Below are 21,660 nucleotides of genomic sequence, written 5' to 3' on the forward strand. Positions count from 1 at the left end.
AATAATATTACTTAGAGTTTATTAAGTAACTCCCAAATAGATAAAACTAGATCTTGTCCTAATTTCAAACTCTTTCCCTTTCATGTTTTTTTGTTAGTTAAATGCTTATTTGATTCTGATATATTAAGCACGAGAACATTGTTGCTCATCATTTCAAAAGACAGGAATAAGTTTCCACATTATGTCGTTTTACTTGTTAACCCTATTTGTTTACCAATTCATGTTTAAAATAGTGAGCCTACGTATGCAATTCACGTGCCCAAATAGCGAGCCTACATATGCAATTCACGTGCCCCATCACTAGTTGTCATAAAAATTAGGGTTTTTATAGTTCAATCCACCCTTAAGATGGAACTAAAATTTTTGGGGGCGAACTGAATCTTGCTGTAGATTGATTCCAAATTTACGATGAGAGGGCTATCAATAGATTAGGAGGGGCTGCCATTTCAGATTTGTTACGGGAATACATTATACTTATCCCTAAAAAATTTCAACCGGTTGCAACTGGCAGTTAAATACGTATTGACGTGTCAAAAGTTTAGTGGACTCGAATAGAAAATCCCTTCGAGTCTAAACGCACTGGAGCCGGTCTGATGTTGCTTACATGTTAAGCTAAAACACGACCGCAGTGCCTCTGCCGCACCGGGTTGTCTGATCGACACTTAAAAGGTTCTTTCTTTCTCGCTGTAATGCTTTCATGGAATGTTGATTGATAGGGTTCTATCTTTCGTTGAGCCACTCGGGTTGTTTTCGTTTCAAGGTACTTTCACATATTGCTCAATGATGTTCTTTGTGTTCGTTCCTGTTATACTGTTTGGATCTCCATCTTACGGCTTAGGGTTTCTTCAAAATGTAGGGATTGGTTCGTGTCTGCATTTCCGTTAAGTGCCGAACGAATTCGTTTTATTTTTATATGATTGTGGAGTGATTGCATATAATCTTGGCTGAGGTTATTATGATTGTCGAGTGATTGCGTATAATCTTGGCCGAGGTTATTTATCCCTTTGACGACTCATGATTGCTTAATTTGAGGGCTTATAATCACTAACTATGCTTGAAAGGAAGCTTTTCAAGACGAAGCTTTGCATACTTTATCAGAGAGGTCATTGTGCGCGACAGAGCTGCTCTTTCGCCCATGGAGATGCAGAGCTTAGGAGGTTCTCTGGTTCTTTTAATGGTGAGAGTTTTTTGATTTTTTATTTTCATTTATTTTGTCCCGCACTGTAACTGTTCCGTAACTTATAAAATATCCTACATAGAGGCACAGCTTTGTCTATATTTTCTTTGTAGTATTTGCTAGTTCTTGATCTGCTAGCAACTATATATGCAGAGGATCCATAGCTCCCATATATTCTGTCAACAAATACATATTGGTTTCAAGCAACTGTTAAATCCCTTTTAATACTAGTTTTACTTATACTATGTTCGTTTTTGAATTATAAGAGTAGTTCCAATAAGGTAAAAACCCCAAAAGTGCGACTCAATATGAAGTTGTTGAGATTGTTCAACATGACGGAGTGACTAGATTGAGTTTTCCTCTTACATTATGTTGTGACATTCATTCTTGCAAGGTTATGATCTGGACTGCAAATTATCTTGCATAAATAAAACCTTGCGAAACTCACTGCATTGCTACCAAATATTTTGGTTGGTTTGCTGCAAGATATTTAAAAGAAGGGAAACAATAATATAAATAAAGTGATTCTTAAGATTATCATTGTAGATCCTCAGACATAGTATCAGCAACCTAATACAATCATAGTTCGTACAGATTATCAATCAAGGTAATAAAAATGTGGCCTCATGTTGGTAGGTTGTTTTAAAAATTAGTTATAGCAATAATCGAATAGTATTAGGATATAGTTAAAAAATAGAACAAATGAACAAAAAGCGTCTAGGCAATGTTTGCATGGAAGCTCAGGTTCTTACCTACATCCCCTTTTTAGGTTGAATCTTAGTGTGTTCATGTCAGCTCAACTAACTGCCTTCCATATTCATTGGTGCTGTCACAAATTACTATTTTTTACTCATCCATTTATTTGTTTGTCAACTTACTATATAGCAGGGCTGCAAATGGATTGAATCTGATGGATAAAAAACATAGTATTTTGTATTCAGAACCCTAATATAATCAGTTACCTGGTTCTATCTGATTTGGTTCAATTATTTATTTATTTTTTTCAAAAAATATGAAACACAAGCAAAATATCACAAAACCTAGACAATTTGAAATTCCTTTCAAGAATGATACATAAAAGAAATAGAATAAATCTACAAATATTTCCAGAACATAAACTCACAGACAGGGTTCATCAAGATTGATAATCTATATGCAACCAAATTGAATTTTTAGAAATTGCAAACTACATGTTGTTAAAGGAAGCAATTAAGGAAAGGACTCAAACCTTGTATTCTCCCCTTTGTCAATCTATCTCATCCTGAGCCTAACCGCTTGTAGTTCCAAGGGTTCATTCCTTGATCAGATGCTTTTGTTTCTGAAATAGAAAAGTAACGACAATCTCAACCTCTTTGCCCCTCAGCTCATCACTCTTGCGTAGCTGGGGCTGAAGCCCTCTCCTGTCCTTTATTAATGGTTTCTGCAAAATACCTTCCAATGCCTCTTTTAAGGAGATCATTATACCATTTACAAGGTAGCAATGGCCCAAGTTAAGTTTCTTTTCACCCATGGGCCATAACCCAAGGGCCAAGACAGCCTTCATTTTTCCTGTGTTAACTAGACTCTTTTTTTTTTTTTGATAATTTTCCTGTGTTAAGTAGATTTACTATTTTAGCCTCATAGGTTTGTGTAGCTAATCTTTCTCTCTTTTTATTTTAATGAATTTATTCTTTATTCTTAAAAAAAACATTATTATATGTACAAGTATATTAATGAGCATGTTAATTGAATATAGTATTACTATCATGTTTGTTGAATTGAATTGGATATCAATGGCTTGCAACATGGTGCATTTGAATTCAATGCGATTAATAATTGAATCATACTTTAGAGTTTGAATTTGCTTTATTAACATATATAGGCCATTCACTTTCCTGTTAAACAGATTGATTTTGAATTTAACTAGGATCATGATCCATTCATTTGCAGCCCCTATATGATAATGTGTCTAAATTGTTCCTTGCCAATCAATAAAAAGAACTGTATACAATTAGAAGGAAAGAGAAAGAAGAAAGGGCCCACGAGATGTACACAAAGGGATAAGTATCAATGAGAGGAGACATTAAAATAATTTTGATCAGTAGATAAATTAACATTTATTATGATGAACATGTATGTGTTTGCTCAATATGGACATGCATTTAATTTTATAAGGTTTCTTCCAAATTAGATTCAAAAGTTTTTAGAAAGTGGATAAATATAAACAGTATAAACTGTTGGGAGGACACACACATGGATTTTAATAATCTTGTTCAAAATTTCACTGCATTGGAAAATCTGAACCCTGTTCAAAGTTTAAAACACTTAAGGCTTGCAAATCTCACTCATGAAAGCTGTAGTTGAGCTATTTTCCAATTTAGTTCTCTATAATTTCTTAGCAGCTCTTCTGTATGTTATGGATCGGTTTGTTTCCATCTTAGTTTTGTCTTACTGGACTTGCATTTTGTAGCTCTCCTCCCTTTTTATATCATCATGAGTAACATCAGGACTGGACTCCATTATATGCAGATTAATATTTGTTGTTGTGTTTCTTCAATGTATGCAAGCTAAATTCTGCATATATCAACCATCTCTGTGGGGAAATCCTCTTCTCTTGACTTGGTAGATGCTAATGTTGTCTTATAACTTGCTGTCATGTCATTGATTGGTATTTTTTTGCTGGATTGTTCCATTTCTTCTGCATCTTGAAGGTCTCTGGTTGGCATCTCTTCATGTAGTCAGTGACATTACTTCCTGGCATTTTTAATTGTTTCTGTTCTCACAATGCCTCAATAAAATACGAGAGCCTACATAGAGGATTGTGGAAGTTAGGTTTTCTCAAATATATTTGATGTTCCATCATGTTATAGGGCATAAAACATCCAAGTGTTTTCTGTAGTAAGTCCTGCAGTTCATGTAACGGTGAAGCACATGGTTTTCACGTCATCTGTGAGTCCTCCTTGAGTAATATCAATATGGCAAATGGATTTCTTTGGATGTTCAATGGTGAAATATTGCAGATTATTATGGGAAGATATGGTCAAGGGAGACCAATTTTATTGGATTTGGAGATGCTTATATTTATTATTGTCTTACTATGGCACCAGAGAGAAATCTGTACACTTCAGGTTTTATTGTTTTTCTTGATGCCCAAGAAGACAGTCATATCAATTATCCTATATTAATTGCTTCTTCAGTATTGGATGGGTTTTCTCAATGGTCTAAGCTCAAACACGGGTATAGCCGTATCTATCTTTTTTATGAGGGAATTAATTTCTATGGCCTCTCTGGGAACTGGCAAGGAGACACTATTACTATTCATAATTAAGTTTCTCGTATTGCTCCATGTAATGGTAAGCCTGGCCTTTTATGTCATCTGTGGGTTCTCCACTTGGCCTTCAACTGAGAAACAAGAGATAGGTAATTTCGTATACCATACTGAAAATGCTTTCTTTTGATCATTGCAGGTAGGCGGGATAACCAAAGTAGTGATTTGAGGGATAAGCTTGACAGAAGGCATTCGCCCCAGCGTAGATACTCCCCAGTAAGAGATGCAAGAGGCCGGCGTGCATTTCGTAGCCAGAAACAAATTTCATATGACAGGGGTAAGCTTTTTTCTATGATGTAGGTAAAATTTCTCTTGGATTTTTCTACCTCTGTTTATCTTGAAAATTTTGAATCTTTGATATGAATATCATGATATGAAGATATTCTCATGCTGAAAACTTGTTTGTTTGTTACTTTGTTTTCTATTTTCTTGTTTATTGCTTTTGGATTTGTTACAAAAAGTTTATTGATGTTATTATACAATTTTCTATTTTCAATGTTCTTTTCCTTTGTTCTAAAAGTTAATAATGACATCTAACTTTTTGATTGCCTTTTCTTGTTCTATCTGGTTGCAGGGTTTAGTACTTCAAGGTCCCCTGCAAAAAGGAGGTAGAGTAATATGAATTCATGAGTGCCTGCCACTTCATTATGAATATATCGTTCTAGTTGAAACTGTTTATTTGATGATTCCTACAAATAAAGCTTCAGAGGTTCTTAGATGTTGAGCTGTCTATTTGATGATAGTCTGTCATGTATCTCTCTGTTTATCTCTATCTCTATCTCATGAAATTTTATGGATGAGTAAAAAGAAATGCATCTACTCTTATGCTCAACATTGTTTCTTTTTCAACTATAGCCGTCATCTTCAAATTGGTTCTCCGAGGTTATTCACTCATTTTCTATTTTTAATTTTTGGGTAAACTGCAGATAAGTACCCTGTCCTTTGGGGATAGTCTCACTTTAGGGCCTAAACTTTCAAATATGCCACTTTAGTACCGGAACTTCGAAAAATACACATTTAAGTCCAACTCCATTAAACTAATGTTAGATTGAGGGGTAAAATTATGAAAATGCCCATGTTCTGACTTTTGTTTTTATTTTTTTTCACTATTCATCTTTCTTCTACATTTGGACTCTGCAATCTGGACCAAACCAACGGTAGCCAAGCAAACATCCGAAGGTGAGACTATCTCTAATGAACAGACCAGGGTGAGCTTACTTTTCTGCCACCGGTTCGTGTCCGAAGTCCAATGGTAGAAGAAAGATGAACAATGAAAAAACAGTCAGAAGATGGGCATTTTTGTAATTTACCCATCAACCTAACATTAGTTTAACTGAATTGGACTTAAATGTATGTTTTCGGAAGATCAGGTACTAAAGTGACACATTTGAAAGTTGAGGCCCTAAAATGAGACTACCCCCAAAGTACAGGGTACCTTTCTGCAGTTTACCCTTAATTTTATTTTTATAAAGAACAAGATGAAAGTGATTCATTTTTGTAAATAAGATAAAAAAGAACATCCTATCTCTTGGTAGTAGATGGGAAGCCATCCATAAGGGAGTTTGCATTAGCTAGAGATCCATTTGAACACTCTGACATTCTCTTGAATCTGGTTTCTTATTGTCAAAAGTTTTAGCCTCCCTGTAATGTCTCAGCTCCCATGTTCCATTTGAAGATGTGCTCATCCATTCCAGCCTTTCTTTTGTCAAGTGTTATCCCAATAGGACCTGAGAATATGATACAATCAATTGCCCTAATTGACTACTTTGAACCCCCCTCTCAAAAGATTAAGATTGCCAAGAGAAATCTTGCAAAATTAAGTTTCAGCTTTCCTTGAGGTGGTGGCGGGAATCCCACTCCTGCTGAACCAGTAATCTGTGAGAAGAAAATGATGTCATTTTTGCCAACCTCTAATAATATAGTCTACAAAATACACCCTTATACTCCTCCCTTGTCAATATCCAATTGGCCACTTTGTTTATAATTTTCTTTTACCTATTCCAAATTAGATCCATTTGTTGATCTAGGAATTCAACTTTAAGCCTGATGGATACAAATTAAAACTCAAATATATTAATGCCTTTTCTATATGTTGTCCAAGTAACATGATGGGGATAATGTTGCAATATTGTAGTTAACAACTTAACATTGTGACAAAGTTAAGCATGACTTGGCAAGAGTAATAATAGGATGAGTTCCTAGGAAGTCCTTGTGCTGGAAACTTGATTGAGAATAATTCTTACATTTGTTATTATAACTTTGGAACTTGAATGCAATATTATCTTGCCTTATTTTTTTTTAAAGTAAATATAAAATAAAAAAAGAAAAGCTGGTTACAACTCAACATGGGTGCTAAGATAACACCCGAACCAACTGCAACAACAAAAGGACTACAAAGGCACAACAAACAAAAAGAAACAGAGAACCCCCCACTACAAAAGCAGCTAGTCTTCAGCTTCAAATGTCTCATCATACTCGTCATCATCCTCGTCTCAAGTTTTTCTTCATTTTCTCTTTTACTCTTTTCAAAAACTTCGAAAACTCTTCTAGCAAACTCCTCATCTCCCAAAAATAAAAATAGCCCTAATCTCTTGCCAATTCTAACCTCCCTGTTAGCCAGGCTCTTAATCTCCACTTTACCCTCTTCCTTCTTCTTTCTAGCTCGTTGAGACAAAGCGAGACAACTCTCACCAGCTTGACCCCCCTCCTCCTTATCCCCTGACCTTGGCTTACCCTCCAGACTTTCCCTTGTCGAAGTTGACGTTATCTCCCCTACTACATCTTGAAGCTCCTACCCCCTCCTTTCATCGCCTTTCTTCTTTGAATCTATACTTTTTAATCTCTTCCTCTTGTAGGTAAAGAGAAGTGCAGAGAGGTTCAATGCACATGGATAAAGAGAAGTGCAAACTCTTTTGCAGATGTCTTAGCTAGACAAGGGGTGAATATGAGTTCTGTTTTTTGGGGTCAGTTGTAACTGTTTTTGTATTTTGGGTGTTTAGTGGCAGTTGCGGGGAGTTAAGATATTTTAGCTCCCTTTCTATGTACTTTCATTCCTCAATAAATTAATGGAATCTCTGTTATTGATAAAAAAAAGTCTCTTCCTCTTGTAGACTCTCTTATATTTATTGGAAGTACCTGCCCCAATCAATCCATCTTTTAGCCTTGAAATACCTTTGACACTTGGACAAAATGAAACTTGCTTGTCTCTCTGGCTTTCTTCACCCCATCTAGAGGTTCTGTGACTCCTTGTTCACATTTCTTCTCTGACATAGGTGGACTCCCAATCTTACCAACTGAAACTTCAAACTTTTGGAGACCCTTGCACTCTACTAATGAGTCAGATTTGTTGTTCTTGTTGTCAAGGCGTTGCCTAGGCGACTAGGTGCCCTTGGTTGGGTGCCTTGCCCAAATGCCTTGACTTTTAGCAACTAGGCACCCACCTATGCGACAAAAATGACTAAGGCAGACACCTTTTATAATATCATTTATATTGTTGTCTTATTAATGTATGTTCTGATACATTTTATTATATGCTATATATATCAATTATACTTTGTTTTAATGTTTTACTATTGAAATTTAAAAGATCAAAGGGTTTTGAGGAGAGAAAAAGAAAGAAGGAAAGAGAAAAAGAATAAAATTATAAAGAGGTTCTATTTTTCCTATTCTCTCTAATTAAATAAAACAGAAACTCCATCCTTGTTTTTTTTGTTTTTTCTATACTGATAAAAAAATCCTTGTTTTTTCTATTTTACCTTCCATATTGAATATTTATCATATAAAGTTAATAACCTTCTTTAGTTGCTAATTGACATGAAATTGCTCTATTAAATATTTATTATAGTAGTATTATTTTTGGAAATAATGAAATTTATATATGTAAAAGATTTTTATCTTTTAGATGTGATAATTTGCCACATTTTTAGAGGAAATTTAATGTTCGTAATAAAGAGAATTGCTACCGTGACCTAGGGCTTTGATCGGATAACTGGACTTGCTTAAAACCCAGTGAAAACCGGTTGATCAGCCGGTTTATCCAGAAAACCGGTGAACAAGATTTGAACCCAAGACCTCTTATTTTCACATATTACTTAATTACCACTAATCCACCTCTTTACTTATGTTAATTAATGACTTTATTGTACATATTATATTATTATGCACGTATTTTAAAGAAAATGTAAATTAAAAGACTCGAATCCTAGTCAATTGTTTAAAAAATTAAGAAGCTTATCATCCATCCGCCATATTTAAGTATATTAAAAGTTGTAAAATATATTATATATAGTATTTATATGACCCGTAATATATATGTATATGCCACATCATCACAGTTCGACCTCCGGTTTAACCCCAGTTGAACCTCTTCCTTCTCCAGTTCTATGCCCGGTGCGGTTCTCTGAACATTGATTAATATACATTCTGAATAGTATATAAAACTATGGAACGAGGGTGGATTCAGTCCTCGCAAAATTATGCTCACACCATTCTCACAGCCCTTTTCAGCTGTGCATCGGGAATATGTCCATACTTGTATCTTTTTATTAATGGGGAGATGTTCACAATGCACGGCTGAAAAGGGCTGTGAGAACAGTGTCAGCACAATTTTGTGAGCACCAAATCTGGTTTCCTATGGAACTAGCCAAAAGTTGGTTTTTAATACTATAAATTTTTTATCGCCTAGGCGACACCTAGGTGCCTGCAAGCATTTGGTCTCTTGTCGTTGCCCCCTTCACCAGCCCTACCTAACAATCCTTCCCTGCCTTCCCCTTCCAACCTTTCTCACTCCTTCCCTTCTTCCCCAGATCCCACCTCCCTTCCCTCCTTCTGACCTTCTGAACAAACAATCCCTTGGCCCTCCACATCCAAACTCCATGACTCTGACGAATTGGAAGAGATCTCAACTACAAAATCACCAAAATAAATAAACTTACGTGCTTACTGCCTAAACCTTGTCTTCTCCTTTTTTTTTTCTTTCACTGCATTGTTCCCCTAGATCAAATTTATCATCGTGGCTTCCTCATTGATCGCCCTCCTTAAGATCTGCACGAACAGTCTCGTATCTCAGACTTGAGAGCCACTTACCAGGATTCTCAGGCTGAAACATATACCCAAATCTTCGGCTATGCTTGAACTTACTCTTGTTCAAGATCCTTAACCCAGAACAAAGCATTGTAGAAATCACTCCAACTTTGTTGTTGAGCTTGGCTTTCGAACCTCGAACCTCGATCCACGTTCAAAGCTTCAATGCCTTTTCCAGCCTGAGACGCCTATTTGTCTTCTAAAACTCCAGCTTCCTCCTTTTCTTTCAACACCCCAACTCTCTCCTTTTTTTCTTCCATGTGTCCCAGCAGGTTAGCCTCTCCCCTACCACCGCCACCTTTTAATAAGAGAAAACCTTTCTATATAGCAACCCCACTTAAGTTCCTATGTGCCCCACCACTTTAATTTGTGTGGGCCCTGCCCTTTTAATTCCTTTTGGGACTCTCTATCATTATCCTCTATGCAGCAGCCCAAGGAAAAGTCCCCAACCGAACCAATAATATTTTTATTTCTGAAAACACCTCCTTGTCTTTAACCTCAGACCCTTCATCTTTGATCTCACTGTTCGCTTTCCCTCCAAAACCACCAGAACGCGGACAGACCTTATCCTCCTGATTCCACATCTTCATATTTTCAATCCATCTTGCTGTGTATGGAAATGTGAGGGGAATTTTGAGGGGCATTGTATGATCCATAATTGTTAAATCAAATATAATAATTTCAGTTTTGAGGGGAATTAGACATCATTAAATCAAGTATAACAATTTTGAACAGAAGTTAGTCCTTTAGAAGTAGATTTTTTTTGTTGCGAGATATTGAAATTGTAGAAATTTACATTTTGTGGGGATAGATATGTAACAAAACATTTTTTTTTGACGAATAGGATATGTAACAAAGTATTAATGAAGCATAGAATCCTTTTGCTAGTTTTTGGAACTTTTCGAGTGGGCACGTTTGTTTTTGCCAATGAACCAGAAATGCAAGAGAATATACCATGTGTAACAAGTATGAAAAGTTTAGGGATGAAAATAGTAATTTCAGACATGTTGGTTTATTGAAATCCAACATAGTTTTTTTCTCGAGTATTTAACAATTATGGATCATACATTTCCCCTACAAAAAATGGTCATACAATGCACATGCATAGCATCTAAATAATGCTCTCTATGCACTTATTTGTTATTTAATAATGCTCTCTATGTACTTTTTTGTTATTTAATAATGTTCTCTATGCACTTGTCAAAAAATAATGCTCTCCATCCAAAAATTGTATTCATCATGTAGATTGGTTGTTTGTTTATGTCAAATAAGAAAGGAGGAAGAAAAAGGAAAATGTTTCCTGGAAGTGCATGATAGGGGGTGATCATTATACCTGACCGGGCTTAGCACCTATGCTAAGGGCATAGCCTAGGGCCCTAGGCTAGACCTGGCCTGTCTGACAACCAGGCCCTATACAGGTCTGGGCTGGCCTTCTGGGCCTGTAACTTTTAAATATGTTATATTAACTTAAGCATAAATAGTATTTTATATTATATGATATATAATATATGTATGAAATCCATGTTATGTTTGATATAATATTAAATTGCTATGAATATTAAATAATACATACACATATATTGTGGACCAGGCCCGACCCTCAAATTTTCAGGCTTGATGTGGCCAGGGGCCGGGCTGGACCTGGACACAAAACTAAGCCTAAGCCTAAGCCTGGGAATTTACAGGCCAGGCTAGAAATGATCACCCCTAACAACTCTAGAAGGTCCAAATTTGTGTGTCATTCAAAGGCAAAACAATTATCCCCTTTACTTTCTCATGGTCAGTTGAGCTAAAGTCTTCTTGTTGATTTCTTTACTTCTTGATCTTGATCTCTTCTTTTGGGATTGGTTATTGGGGGGGGGGGCTGATCTTACTTCGGTTGATCTCATTAGATTTGAGACTTGAAGATGGTGAGAATGTTTTTTTTTTTCATGGCCAAAGTTCCATGAGGGTGTCCTTGCAAATGGCTGGAGTAGTTTTTCTTATTTTCTTCTTTTGAAATTGTTTCTCCAATTCATCATGTATATTTATATGTACTTACAATATATCAAAAACACATACACTGTACATTTATATGTTGGAAACTTGTTTTGTTTTCAATATCGTTATTTATTGTTAGTTCATTTTAATTAAAAACTTATAATATATTTTACTAATTAAGTGGCCAAGTTTTAATAATTTTTTATTTTTTAAAATACAAGTTAATATTAAATAATGCTTATTAATGGTTGCCTATTTTGGTATCATCTTATAGCAAATCTGTACTTACTCATTACATTTATGTGGAATGATAGGATCAGCTTAAGTTGAAAATCATCTTTAATTGATTAATAAAAAGTTATCTGTTACTGATAAAAAAAGTGATTAGATCGGCTAAGTGTTGTATGTAAAATTGATATGATTTATCTGTACAGATCAATCTATGTAATGAATTTTCTTTAGATGATGTTGTTCAGAACTTTTTGTGATGATATTAGTGTTTTTATTCTGAACACATCTATTTGGTATCAAAATGAGTTTTGTATGTATTTGATTAAAAGTTACAACAAATATATATATATATATATATATATATATATATATATATCAACAGCCTACTTTTTAATTTGATGTATGTGGCATTAGGGGACATCTTCGAAAGATGCAGGGGGTTAGGCTGGGAGATATATTATCTCTGTTCCACTTTATTGTTGCTGGTTTCCATGCTTTTATTCCATTTGTATCCGTGGAATAAAAAAAGAGTTAAAATATGGTAAAAACATGCTAGATTGTAGGTACTTCTGGTCTTGGTTCTTGAACTTAATGGTTTCTTGGCTCTGAAAATTTCTTGAGCTATAATTAGAACCCTAGATATATACTTGAGAGGTCTATGACAAGCGTAGGTTCTTATTGTTTGTGCCTTTCTGATGTTTATTGCATTTTGCTAGTAGAAGCATTTTATTTTACACGGTACTGTTTATGTTACAGCAAGAAGAGACAAAAGAAGAAACAATATTTAGATGGGCAGAGTGATATTTCTGGAGGTCTCAAGATCTCGGAGGGTGCAGAAGATAGAGTTAAAGAAGGGAAGCATGGATCTTCTGATTCTAAAGATGCTCTTGAAGAGCAGGTTTGACTTCATTTTGTCTTATACATATTGACTCTTAGGAATTATCATCCTGCCAATGACTCACCCTGACTCTCTCTCATGTGACTATGCAGTTGAAGCAAGTACAGCTGGATATTGACATGCTTGATGACCATAAATGTCAACTGCAGGTGAGTTCAATACTTCTGTACAGATTCCTTGTATTTGCAGAAAGTGCAAAGCTGTAAAATTTTGTAGGAATGAACCATAGTTTTCAAGGCACCGAGGTGAGGCTAGGCGAGAGAGGAGCACCTTGTCACCTAGTCGCCTAGGCGATGGAGTTTTTAAATAAAAAGCAATATCCTAGGGTAGTTCCCTAGGTTCCATAACCACATTTCCTTAATAATTATCTATAATTTTCATAAGAAAAGTATAGACTTCATGTTAAGGTATAGAAAATCAACATATTCATAAGAAAAAGAAGAAAGAAAAGAAGATTCAAAAAATATGGGGGCTGAACCCCTATTTTGTTATAGGAAAAGAAGAAAAGGAAAAAATACAGATCAAGACACTCAAAGAGTTACATAGGCAGAAAATACAGCATTTAGCAATGTTTGTGTTGATTAAACCCTAACAAATATGAAAATAATAAAACGAAATTAGTATATAAACACACAAAATGAATATTTTAGTTTAATAGTGTCATTTTATAATTATAATCTCAAAAAATTAAGAATATAAAAGTATTTTATAACACAATGTAAAAACTACTTGGCAATTAGGTGAGGCGAGCCTCCAAGGGCGTCTTGTCGCCTAGGCATCATCTTGACAACTATGGAATGAACTTCATAAAAAAATACTACCTGTCAGCAGTATTGTTCTCTGGACTCGTTTTTCTTTCTATATTTGTGTTTATTTTCAGTCTTTCATATTCTTTTTATCTAGAGTATTGTCTTTCTTTAATTACTCGATACATTATTTTGTTGCCAGCGGCATTGTCATTACTATGTAAGGTAGCCAATGGTGATGTCACAGTGAATTCTCTGGTCTGTGAACTTTTGTCCCATATAGATCATACAATATATTAAGCAGAATAGAATGGTGAAACAGGACTCATGTAGCCAATCCCATATAGTTGGGATAAGGCTTGGATGATGGTGATGATCATACAATATGTTTGTTGTTTCAATTATAGTGTTTTGTTGACTTGTGATTGAAACTGACAAATGAATATCCTTTTTGGTTGGTACAAGCTAATAAGGATTTTGTTAGCTTGGGCTGAACCATCAAATTTCCCATACACCCAAAGCAAACTAGTCTAAAGGGGTCAGGCCCTGATAAACTGCAACCCTACCTACTTCACTCATAGTCAAAACTGTCAAGCATAATTTAGTTCATTATCTTTTTGGTACATGTTACTATGCATGTTTGGTTTAATGACCTCACCATTCTGAGATTGGTTCATTATCTTGAGGATGTGAAGCCTGTGAACATAGGTGCAACAAACCTTTCAGAATTTTCTGCACCATCTAAACATTTCCTGAACTTGAGGATTTCTTTCAGTTTTGAGGGTTATGAAAATGGGATTTAAAACAAATCAAGGAAAAGCACATTTTTTTCTTCAAATCAATGAAAAAGTAGCAAAAAATGGAAGAAATGGTGAAGCTGTGAGTGGGTAAACCCCCCAACTTGGAAAAATAGAAAATATAGGAAAATAAACAAAGGATTATTAAAAAAAGTTATTACCTAAACTTGAAACTCTTAGAAAATTCTGGTCATAATTACTATTCTGAGCCATGTCTGAATTTTGGTAGGGCTGTTCATAACAAGACCCAAACCAACCAACCCGGTCCGATCCAACCCGAGCCGGCCAGTTTTTCTTCAGCATTGGTCGGTTTCGGGTTACAAAAAAACATAAACCGATTGTTTGGTTCGGTTTCGGTTTTCATTTCAGTTTTAATATATATATATTTCAGTTTTAATATATATCTGATATATTTCAGGTATATATTTGTGGAAATATATATATATTTCAGATTTATTTCAGAAATATACATATTATATATAAAATTTCTGATATATAAAATTTTAGCTTTAATCCATCAAATCATTTTTAATTTCCAGGCATCCAGTCTTCGCTTCTTAGACTTGAATCCTTTACCGTTCACTGAGAGAATCATTCACAAAACTGACCCAAACCGACTTAAACCGACCAGGTCGGTTTTACTTAGTACAGGGTCAGCTTCGGTTTCATTTCTAGGTAAACCGACCAGGTCTGGTCGGTTGGAAAACCAACCCAACCCGACCCGTGAACAGCCCTAAATTTTGGTACAAGACAGAAAGTTAAAATCCTGGTCCTCTATTGATTAAAAAAAAAAAATCCTGGTCCTCATATGCAAACTGGAAAAATGCCAGTAAACCGACCCAATCCGACCCGTGAACAGCCCTAAATTTTGGTACAAGACAAAGTTAAAATCCTGGTCCTCATATGCAAACACATCAATCAATAGACAACTTGTATTTTCAAAAGTTAAAAGAAGCAAGAAGTTGAGAAAATTATATGAAAATCCTTTATTTGGATGGTTTTGAAATAAATTATGCCAATGTTCTTGGGGACCAACGATGATCAGATTGGTGCTAGTCAAAGGTTCTGAAAGAAAGGTAAAAATTCAAAATGGTATGTAGTGATTCAACATGGGTGGGTTTAGTCAGGTATGGGCGAATTAAGCTGAACTTTTAATTTAGTAGAGCCAAGTTGAAGCTGATCTAGTCCAACCCAAGCAAAACTTGTGCTGGGGACGGTCAGGTTGGGTTTGGTTTTTCTTGTGATACAGTGCTATATTGAAAGGAAATGCAAAAGAAAAAGCTAAAGCTTTGACTGTTAAGGTTTCAACTAGGGGTGATTATTTCTAGCTCAGCATGCAAATTTCCAGGCTTGGTCCTGGTCCCAACACTTACAGGCCCATCTATGTTTTATTTTATATTATATGATATATCATATATAAACATTATAAAATGACACATGATATAATATAAAACTTTATATTCATATGAATTATAGCATATATTTTATACATATATTATGTTGTCGTATAACATAAATTATCATGTTTATTAAATATGATGTATTTAGTGAAATAGGCTCAAAGCCCGGCCCAGGCTTAAATTTCAGGCTTGTTGTCTGGACCAGGCCAGGCCTGCGCCTTTGCCCTGGCTATATTGCATTAATGCTCGTTAAAGGTGCCGAGCTTGGCCTGGGCTTGGTCTGCCCTTGTATCTTCGTCTGCCCTTGTATCTTCACTAGTATTAATGAAATTCTTTGATAATTTTTCTGATAAAAAAGAATAAAATGTTACTAATCTGAATTGTCTTTTGTTTTCAAGATCGACCTGGATGAGAGGGTACAGGATGCAGTTAGTCTCAGTTCTAGAATTGAAGAGCTTGAATTGCAATTGTCCAAGGAGCAAGAAGATTATAAAAGGTATTACAGATATGATTATTGGAAAATTTCTGTTCTTTATTTCTACCATGTGGGAAAAATAGTATTTCTTTTGTTTTTTGTTTTTTGTTCCATTTTCTGTATTTTTTTAGGGTCACTTCAAAAATCAAGAAATTCATAAAGGCACATACTCGTCATTCTCGAGCTCAAGAGGAGCTTAAGAGGTAAGTCTTTATTCTATTTTCATTAAGGTGCATACATTTGTCTTGCGTTTGGTTAAACATTTCTTTTCTTCTCAACCTACTGTGCCTTCCATTTGGTCTTAAATTTTTTTATTAGTTTAATCATTTATAAATTATGTTGCAAGGTCACAAGCTCGGCTTCAAAAATTAGGAGAGCTCCTTGGCTCTGATGCCTCAGGACCTGCTATCAATGAAGAAGATTCGAGTATCAACATTGTTAGTGACGGAGAGCCTAATGATAAAAACAGAATGAGCCCAAAGAATGATCTTGAGAATCAAACTTCACCAACTAAGAAAAGGCGGCGTTTCAATCTTGAAACCAGTGAAGAAGAAAAACCAGGTTACATTTATTTATATTTGGAATTGCATCTCATGATGGTGTGTAGTGCATGTTCTATTTGTGCTAACATATTTATCATCCCAGCAACTGCAAGGAAAAGAGAAGGAATTCTGTCTGGGAAAACCAGATTAGAAAAGTTCACTCGGTGGGATGGACCCTCAGTTCAATCAGAGAACATTAAGGAGGCTGAGGTGGTGAATCGAATCCTGACTGGAAAGAATGGTTATATTAGGCCCCTGGAAAATGTGAGCAAGCACAAGCGAGGAAAGATTGGTTCTCTTAGTAGTGCTTCTATAGACAAGGTATTTGTGTTGGTGTACCTTATAGCTAGCTTGTTTCTGACATTCTGTTGGGCATAAGCATCCAAACTCTTATAGGGGGTGTTCGACAACATGGTTTTGTTTTTGAAAACAAAAACAGCTGCCTACCACATCAGCAAAACTGACCATGTTGTCAGACACCACCATAATTTCCATATTAGAGAACTGTAACCATCGCCTTCCAAGACATACAGAAAAAGTTTAAAATCATTTAACAAAGTTCTTAGCAGTTTCCTGTGGAATGTGCAGGTGAAAGGTTCAGAGTTGCCTTCAACCAGCATGGCTGCACATGCAGTTGATGAACTCGTGGAGATAACTGAAATGGAGAAGTTTGAGGTGTTGGAGTCTGCATCTAATCCTTTCGACAAAGGGACTATAGATGAGCAGACAGGCTTGTCACACTTGCCACCCCCACCTCCAGTGGTCCCTCAAAATGCTTACAAGCAGGTTATTTCATGTTGAACATCTCTTTTTTCTTGGCCAGAGGACTTTCATCTTTCATGTCCTGGAGAACAAAGTACTTAATTCTTTTTTAGTGAATGATTTAGGGGTGTTTGCCAAATATGTATGATTTTGCTGATGTGGCAATTGATTTTGTTTGAAAAACATGATCATACATATGGGAAAACACTCCCTTAATAGTCATCAAGTGCGGTATCAAATATACCCAATCTTTTTGTCCAGGCTATTTCTCATGCTAGACTTGCCATTTGTGACTGACACTTAAATGGGCACTGTACTACTTCCACTCTTTATTTGGTGTTGCAGTATGAAGGTGATGATGAGACTGTTGATGTGGAAGCATTGGATGTGGAGGCAGGGGATGTGGATGCCAATAGTGAGGTGGATATTGAGCAGCTATAATGCATTTTTGTGTTCGTTTTTGGTCTGTCAATGTGGTCGGGTAAACTGAAGGTGATCGTGGTTCCGAAGCCATATTTAATATTTACTCGTTTTGTCTATAGTGTTTGTGGTTTTGTGGAATTCTCTCTTGGTATAGATGATCAGTTTATGGTCTGAGAGAATCAAAATCAGAGATTAATTAGGGCCAAGTTAGATTTTATGTAAAGTTTCGGGTGAATGCAGAAATGTGCCTTGCATCTATGATGATGTTTCGTTTGTGATTAGACTTGCGATTATACATACTGTTCCATAGGCTCAGTTTACCATATGAAATCATGAAAGTTGTCGAGGGATCAGTTCAAATCTCCGAGTGGTTTCAGTTTTGGGCTGCATTTGGCATTCCTTATTTTAAGAACTTTACTCCTTTTTTGCAGTTAAAATGCCCCTACACTGAGTTTTTAACTGCAGAAAGGAGGCCAAATGCGGTCTTAGTATGGTAACTATTTCAGTTATTGCTGCTAGGAATGGCAACGGGCGGGGCACCCCCTCCACATCCCCGTCTGTAGCCAAAATACTCTACCCCGTCCCCGGTGGCAGGGTGGGTTCGGGGTGTGGCACCCACTCCATCATGGACGGTGAATCCCTAAATTTTCCCTGTTCCAATGCAATTACCTAAAAATACATTTTATTAATATGAGAATTTGGGGTATTTTAAGAATTGGATTATGTTAATTTGATAGTATTAAAAAATGAAATATAGGTTTTAAAAATTTGGGGGTAACTTTTTAAAAATTAATACTGAACTCGTGAATATTTTACTAGTTTGCCATCAGGTTCGGTGAATTGCAATCCCAATTCTCGCATTGGGGATTCTTTCTTGTTCTTGCTCCGATCCCATTTTACATCAGGGAAAACCTGCCTCGTTTGGGCGGGGCAAGGCCCTGATTTTGTGGGGAAATTGCCGTCTCTAATTACTGCACGTGTTTGACGAATTCCATTGGAGATTGGAGAATGCAGGCATCTACACTCCGTAAGATTCAACAAGTACGAACTATGAAGTGAGTTTGCGTTGTGCATGCATTAGACGAGTGCACCTGCCAATCACAAACGCCCACGCCGACGTGTTTTAAATTTACAAACTTTAAATAGATATTTAGCTGTTAGTTAAAGAATGCGGTTGAACCATTGCTTTGCTCCTCTGACTGCATTCCTTCTTCTGCAAGCCCTCCATGACAGAGCCAAGCAGATTAGCAACAGAAGGAACCCTTCAATGCTTCCGACGACAATCGCAACCAGCTTTCTCCGTCGCCGGTGCGGTGACTCGAAGAGCCTGAAGGTATTAATCGGAGAAGCGGGACTAATCGGGGGGAGGCTTTAAGTTTGAGTTCCATTACTACATGGCCTGTCTATCTGATCACCACATAGGTCTAGGTTACTTGAGAACGATAAAAATTTGAACTGAATGAGAGTAGGGGTTATCAGAATCTCGCTGGAGAGTATATTGTTTGATGCATTGAAGAATCTGAGACTGGTTTGATTCAAAGGTGGGAGTTCTCCGGTTAACCGATTGTCTTGCAAGTAAAGAACGTATCGCTGGAGCTTGAGAAGGGACGATGAAATGTTGCTGGAGATTTTGTTCCCTGAGAGGACTACAACCTTTAGACGATGTAGGTCAGAAATGGAGTTGGGGAAGTAGCCAGAGAACTGATTATCGTTCAGGAAGAGTGACTTGAGATTGGTGAGGCCGGAGAGGTCAGGGATTTCACTAGAAATCGAGTTCCCTTTGAAGCTCAGTACTTGGAGCTGATCGAGCCGGTTTAAGCTGGCTGCATCTAGGGTTCCCATCAAGTTTAAGTACTTGACAACAATCTTTGTAACCCTTCCCCTCGAGCATTCTCTGATACCTTGCCAGTTGCAGAAGTCATATCCTTTCCATGGAAGTGAGTTTGAAGGATCAACCGCCGATTTCAGAGGTAGAAGCGCTTCCTGGTCGCTTGATTCCACTAGTGTAAGATCAGAAACAAACAAAAGAAAGGAGAATGCCAAAAGGCACCGGTGAGCATCGTTGTTCACGGGGGTGCTTCCCGGTCTCTCACCATCGGTGGCTTCGTCGTTCATGGGGGTGCTGGTGTGGAGTGAAGGTATCAGTGAGCTGCTGTATTAGAGTTCGAAATAAGGAGCGGATAGGGAAGGGGAGTTCGAAATGTGTGAAATGAAAATCAAGGTTTTTGTATTTTTGTATCCGGTTGAATCGGATTCCATCAATTGAAGGCCAAACCTCTTTAACATTACCCATCCCGCACTCAATCGACGTGGTTGAATTGTTGTACTTTTGCTATTGCCACATGTCAATTTGAGTGAATTTAAAATCTGCAGTCTTTGGGGAGGGGATGAATTGTTTCATTTATGCAGGTTGATTCCAACGTAATTTTAAAGGGGCGATTGCTTTGGTTCAATAGTAAATATTAGGATGTCAAGAACTGAGATAAACTTGAGAAATGTTGGGAAATGGCGGAAGAACTGAGATATCCGTGCATACATCTAGCAAACCAATACAAATCTCATTAATACTTAATATTAGCCAATACCAAATAATACTCAACGTCGACACAGCTGCTATTATCTATACACGTTGATACATGATGGTGACATGCTGTCAAATTTGGACCTCCCACTCCACCTATGCAAATCAAAATTGCTTTTAACTAATAGGTATTGACTAATTGACCTATTCACTTGCCTTCGCACATGACAAAAATGAAGGTTTTTAAAATCGGACCAGACAGGGAACTGTTTTTGGAACCGGTTCTTGGGTCAACCGGTCTGACTGTCTGGTCTGAATGAATGGCATATTCTGACAAAATAATAAAAAAAACAAAAAAGGCCAAAACCATTCTCTGGGTCGATGGTTCAACAATTTGACTGTCTGAGTCGGTGGTTCTCTGATAAATCAATGACTTTGTGGCCAAAAAATGGTTTTAAAGTGAAATAGAATCAATCAGGTGACCTATTCCCAGTTTTTCCGGTCTGATTCGATTTTGAAAACATTCACAAAAATAAACTGTGTTTTCCAAAAGATGTTATATACGCCTGGATGAGAGTAGTTCTTTTGGTCAAGTTGATGACTGAAAAGAATATCTCCCACGTTAAATGATCAAAAGGTGTTTAGGAACTTCTATTTAGAATTAGTGTGGAACTGTGGGGTCCTTACAAATGCCCCTAGGCCTAATGTGGTCTTGAACTAGCCATTCATCTCTCCACCGGAGGAAATACCTGCTTTCCTTTCTGCTACTACAAACTTCAATTGCGAAGGGTGGCCACTAGCTTGAGGTTAGTATGATGGATGGACAATGGAGCAGGTGTCTCACATGTTACATAACCAAGGTTCCGAAATATACAAAAAGCCAAGGTTTTCGAACCGCTATTGACCTGGACGGTCAGAACGTTCGACCTGGGAACTAGACAACTGATTCTGTTTTATCTCAAATCCGGTCTTTAGCCAAAAGCCGTTAAATCGGTCAACGATTTGTTGATTCGGGTGTCCGAATCATTAATCCGTTTGACTTGTTCAATAGTTTTGGTTGTTTTTTTATTTTAACTATTTTTATAATTTTTTGTCAAAACGGGTCATCCATTCAGACTAGACAATCGAACCATCGACCCAGAAATCGGTGGCCAGAACGGTTCCAGTTCCGGGTCATTTTTTAAAACATTGCTAAAAGCGGGACCAGACCAATCCTCATAAAGCATACTCACACAGTCACACTATGCTCATGACCTTTTGTAGTTGAATTCAAGAACATCTCTGTATTTATATGTTTTTATTTTTGTTCGGGTTATGGT

General features: G+C 36.6%; 1 protein-coding gene across 1 annotated transcript; it reads left to right on the top strand.

Annotated features, from left to right (window-relative positions):
- Nucleotides 1-578: 578 nt before the first annotated feature.
- LOC104604909 (Zinc finger C-x8-C-x5-C-x3-H type family protein) lies at nt 579-18,101 on the top strand. Its single transcript, XM_010269482.3, has 12 exons — nt 579-760; nt 857-1,177; nt 4,624-4,761; nt 5,059-5,092; nt 12,534-12,675; nt 12,768-12,824; nt 16,017-16,114; nt 16,225-16,296; nt 16,440-16,654; nt 16,739-16,956; nt 17,224-17,421; nt 17,743-18,101. The coding sequence occupies exons 2-12, from the start codon at nt 1,051-1,053 to the stop codon at nt 17,836-17,838; spliced, it is 1,395 nt and encodes a 464-aa protein (XP_010267784.1). The 5' UTR covers nt 579-760; nt 857-1,050; the 3' UTR covers nt 17,839-18,101.
- Nucleotides 18,102-21,660: the final 3,559 nt, after the last annotated feature.

The sequence above is a fragment of the Nelumbo nucifera genome, chromosome 1, assembly GCF_055504915.1.
Source record: "Nelumbo nucifera cultivar China Antique chromosome 1, China Antique-T2T, whole genome shotgun sequence".
In the NCBI taxonomy this organism is placed as follows: Eukaryota; Viridiplantae; Streptophyta; class Magnoliopsida; order Proteales; family Nelumbonaceae; genus Nelumbo; species Nelumbo nucifera.

Excerpts from the sequence above, each read along its gene's own strand:
- LOC104604909 (XM_010269482.3), top strand. The coding sequence starts at position 1,051 with ATGCTTGAAAGGAAGCTTTTCAAGACGAAGCTTTGCATACTTTATCAG. Across the intron at positions 4,762-5,058 it reads ACAAATTTCATATGACAGGG|GGTTTAGTACTTCAAGGTCC; the intron begins GTAAGCTTTTTT and ends ATCTGGTTGCAG. Across the intron at positions 16,115-16,224 it reads GAGCAAGAAGATTATAAAAG|GGTCACTTCAAAAATCAAGA; the intron begins GTATTACAGATA and ends GTATTTTTTTAG.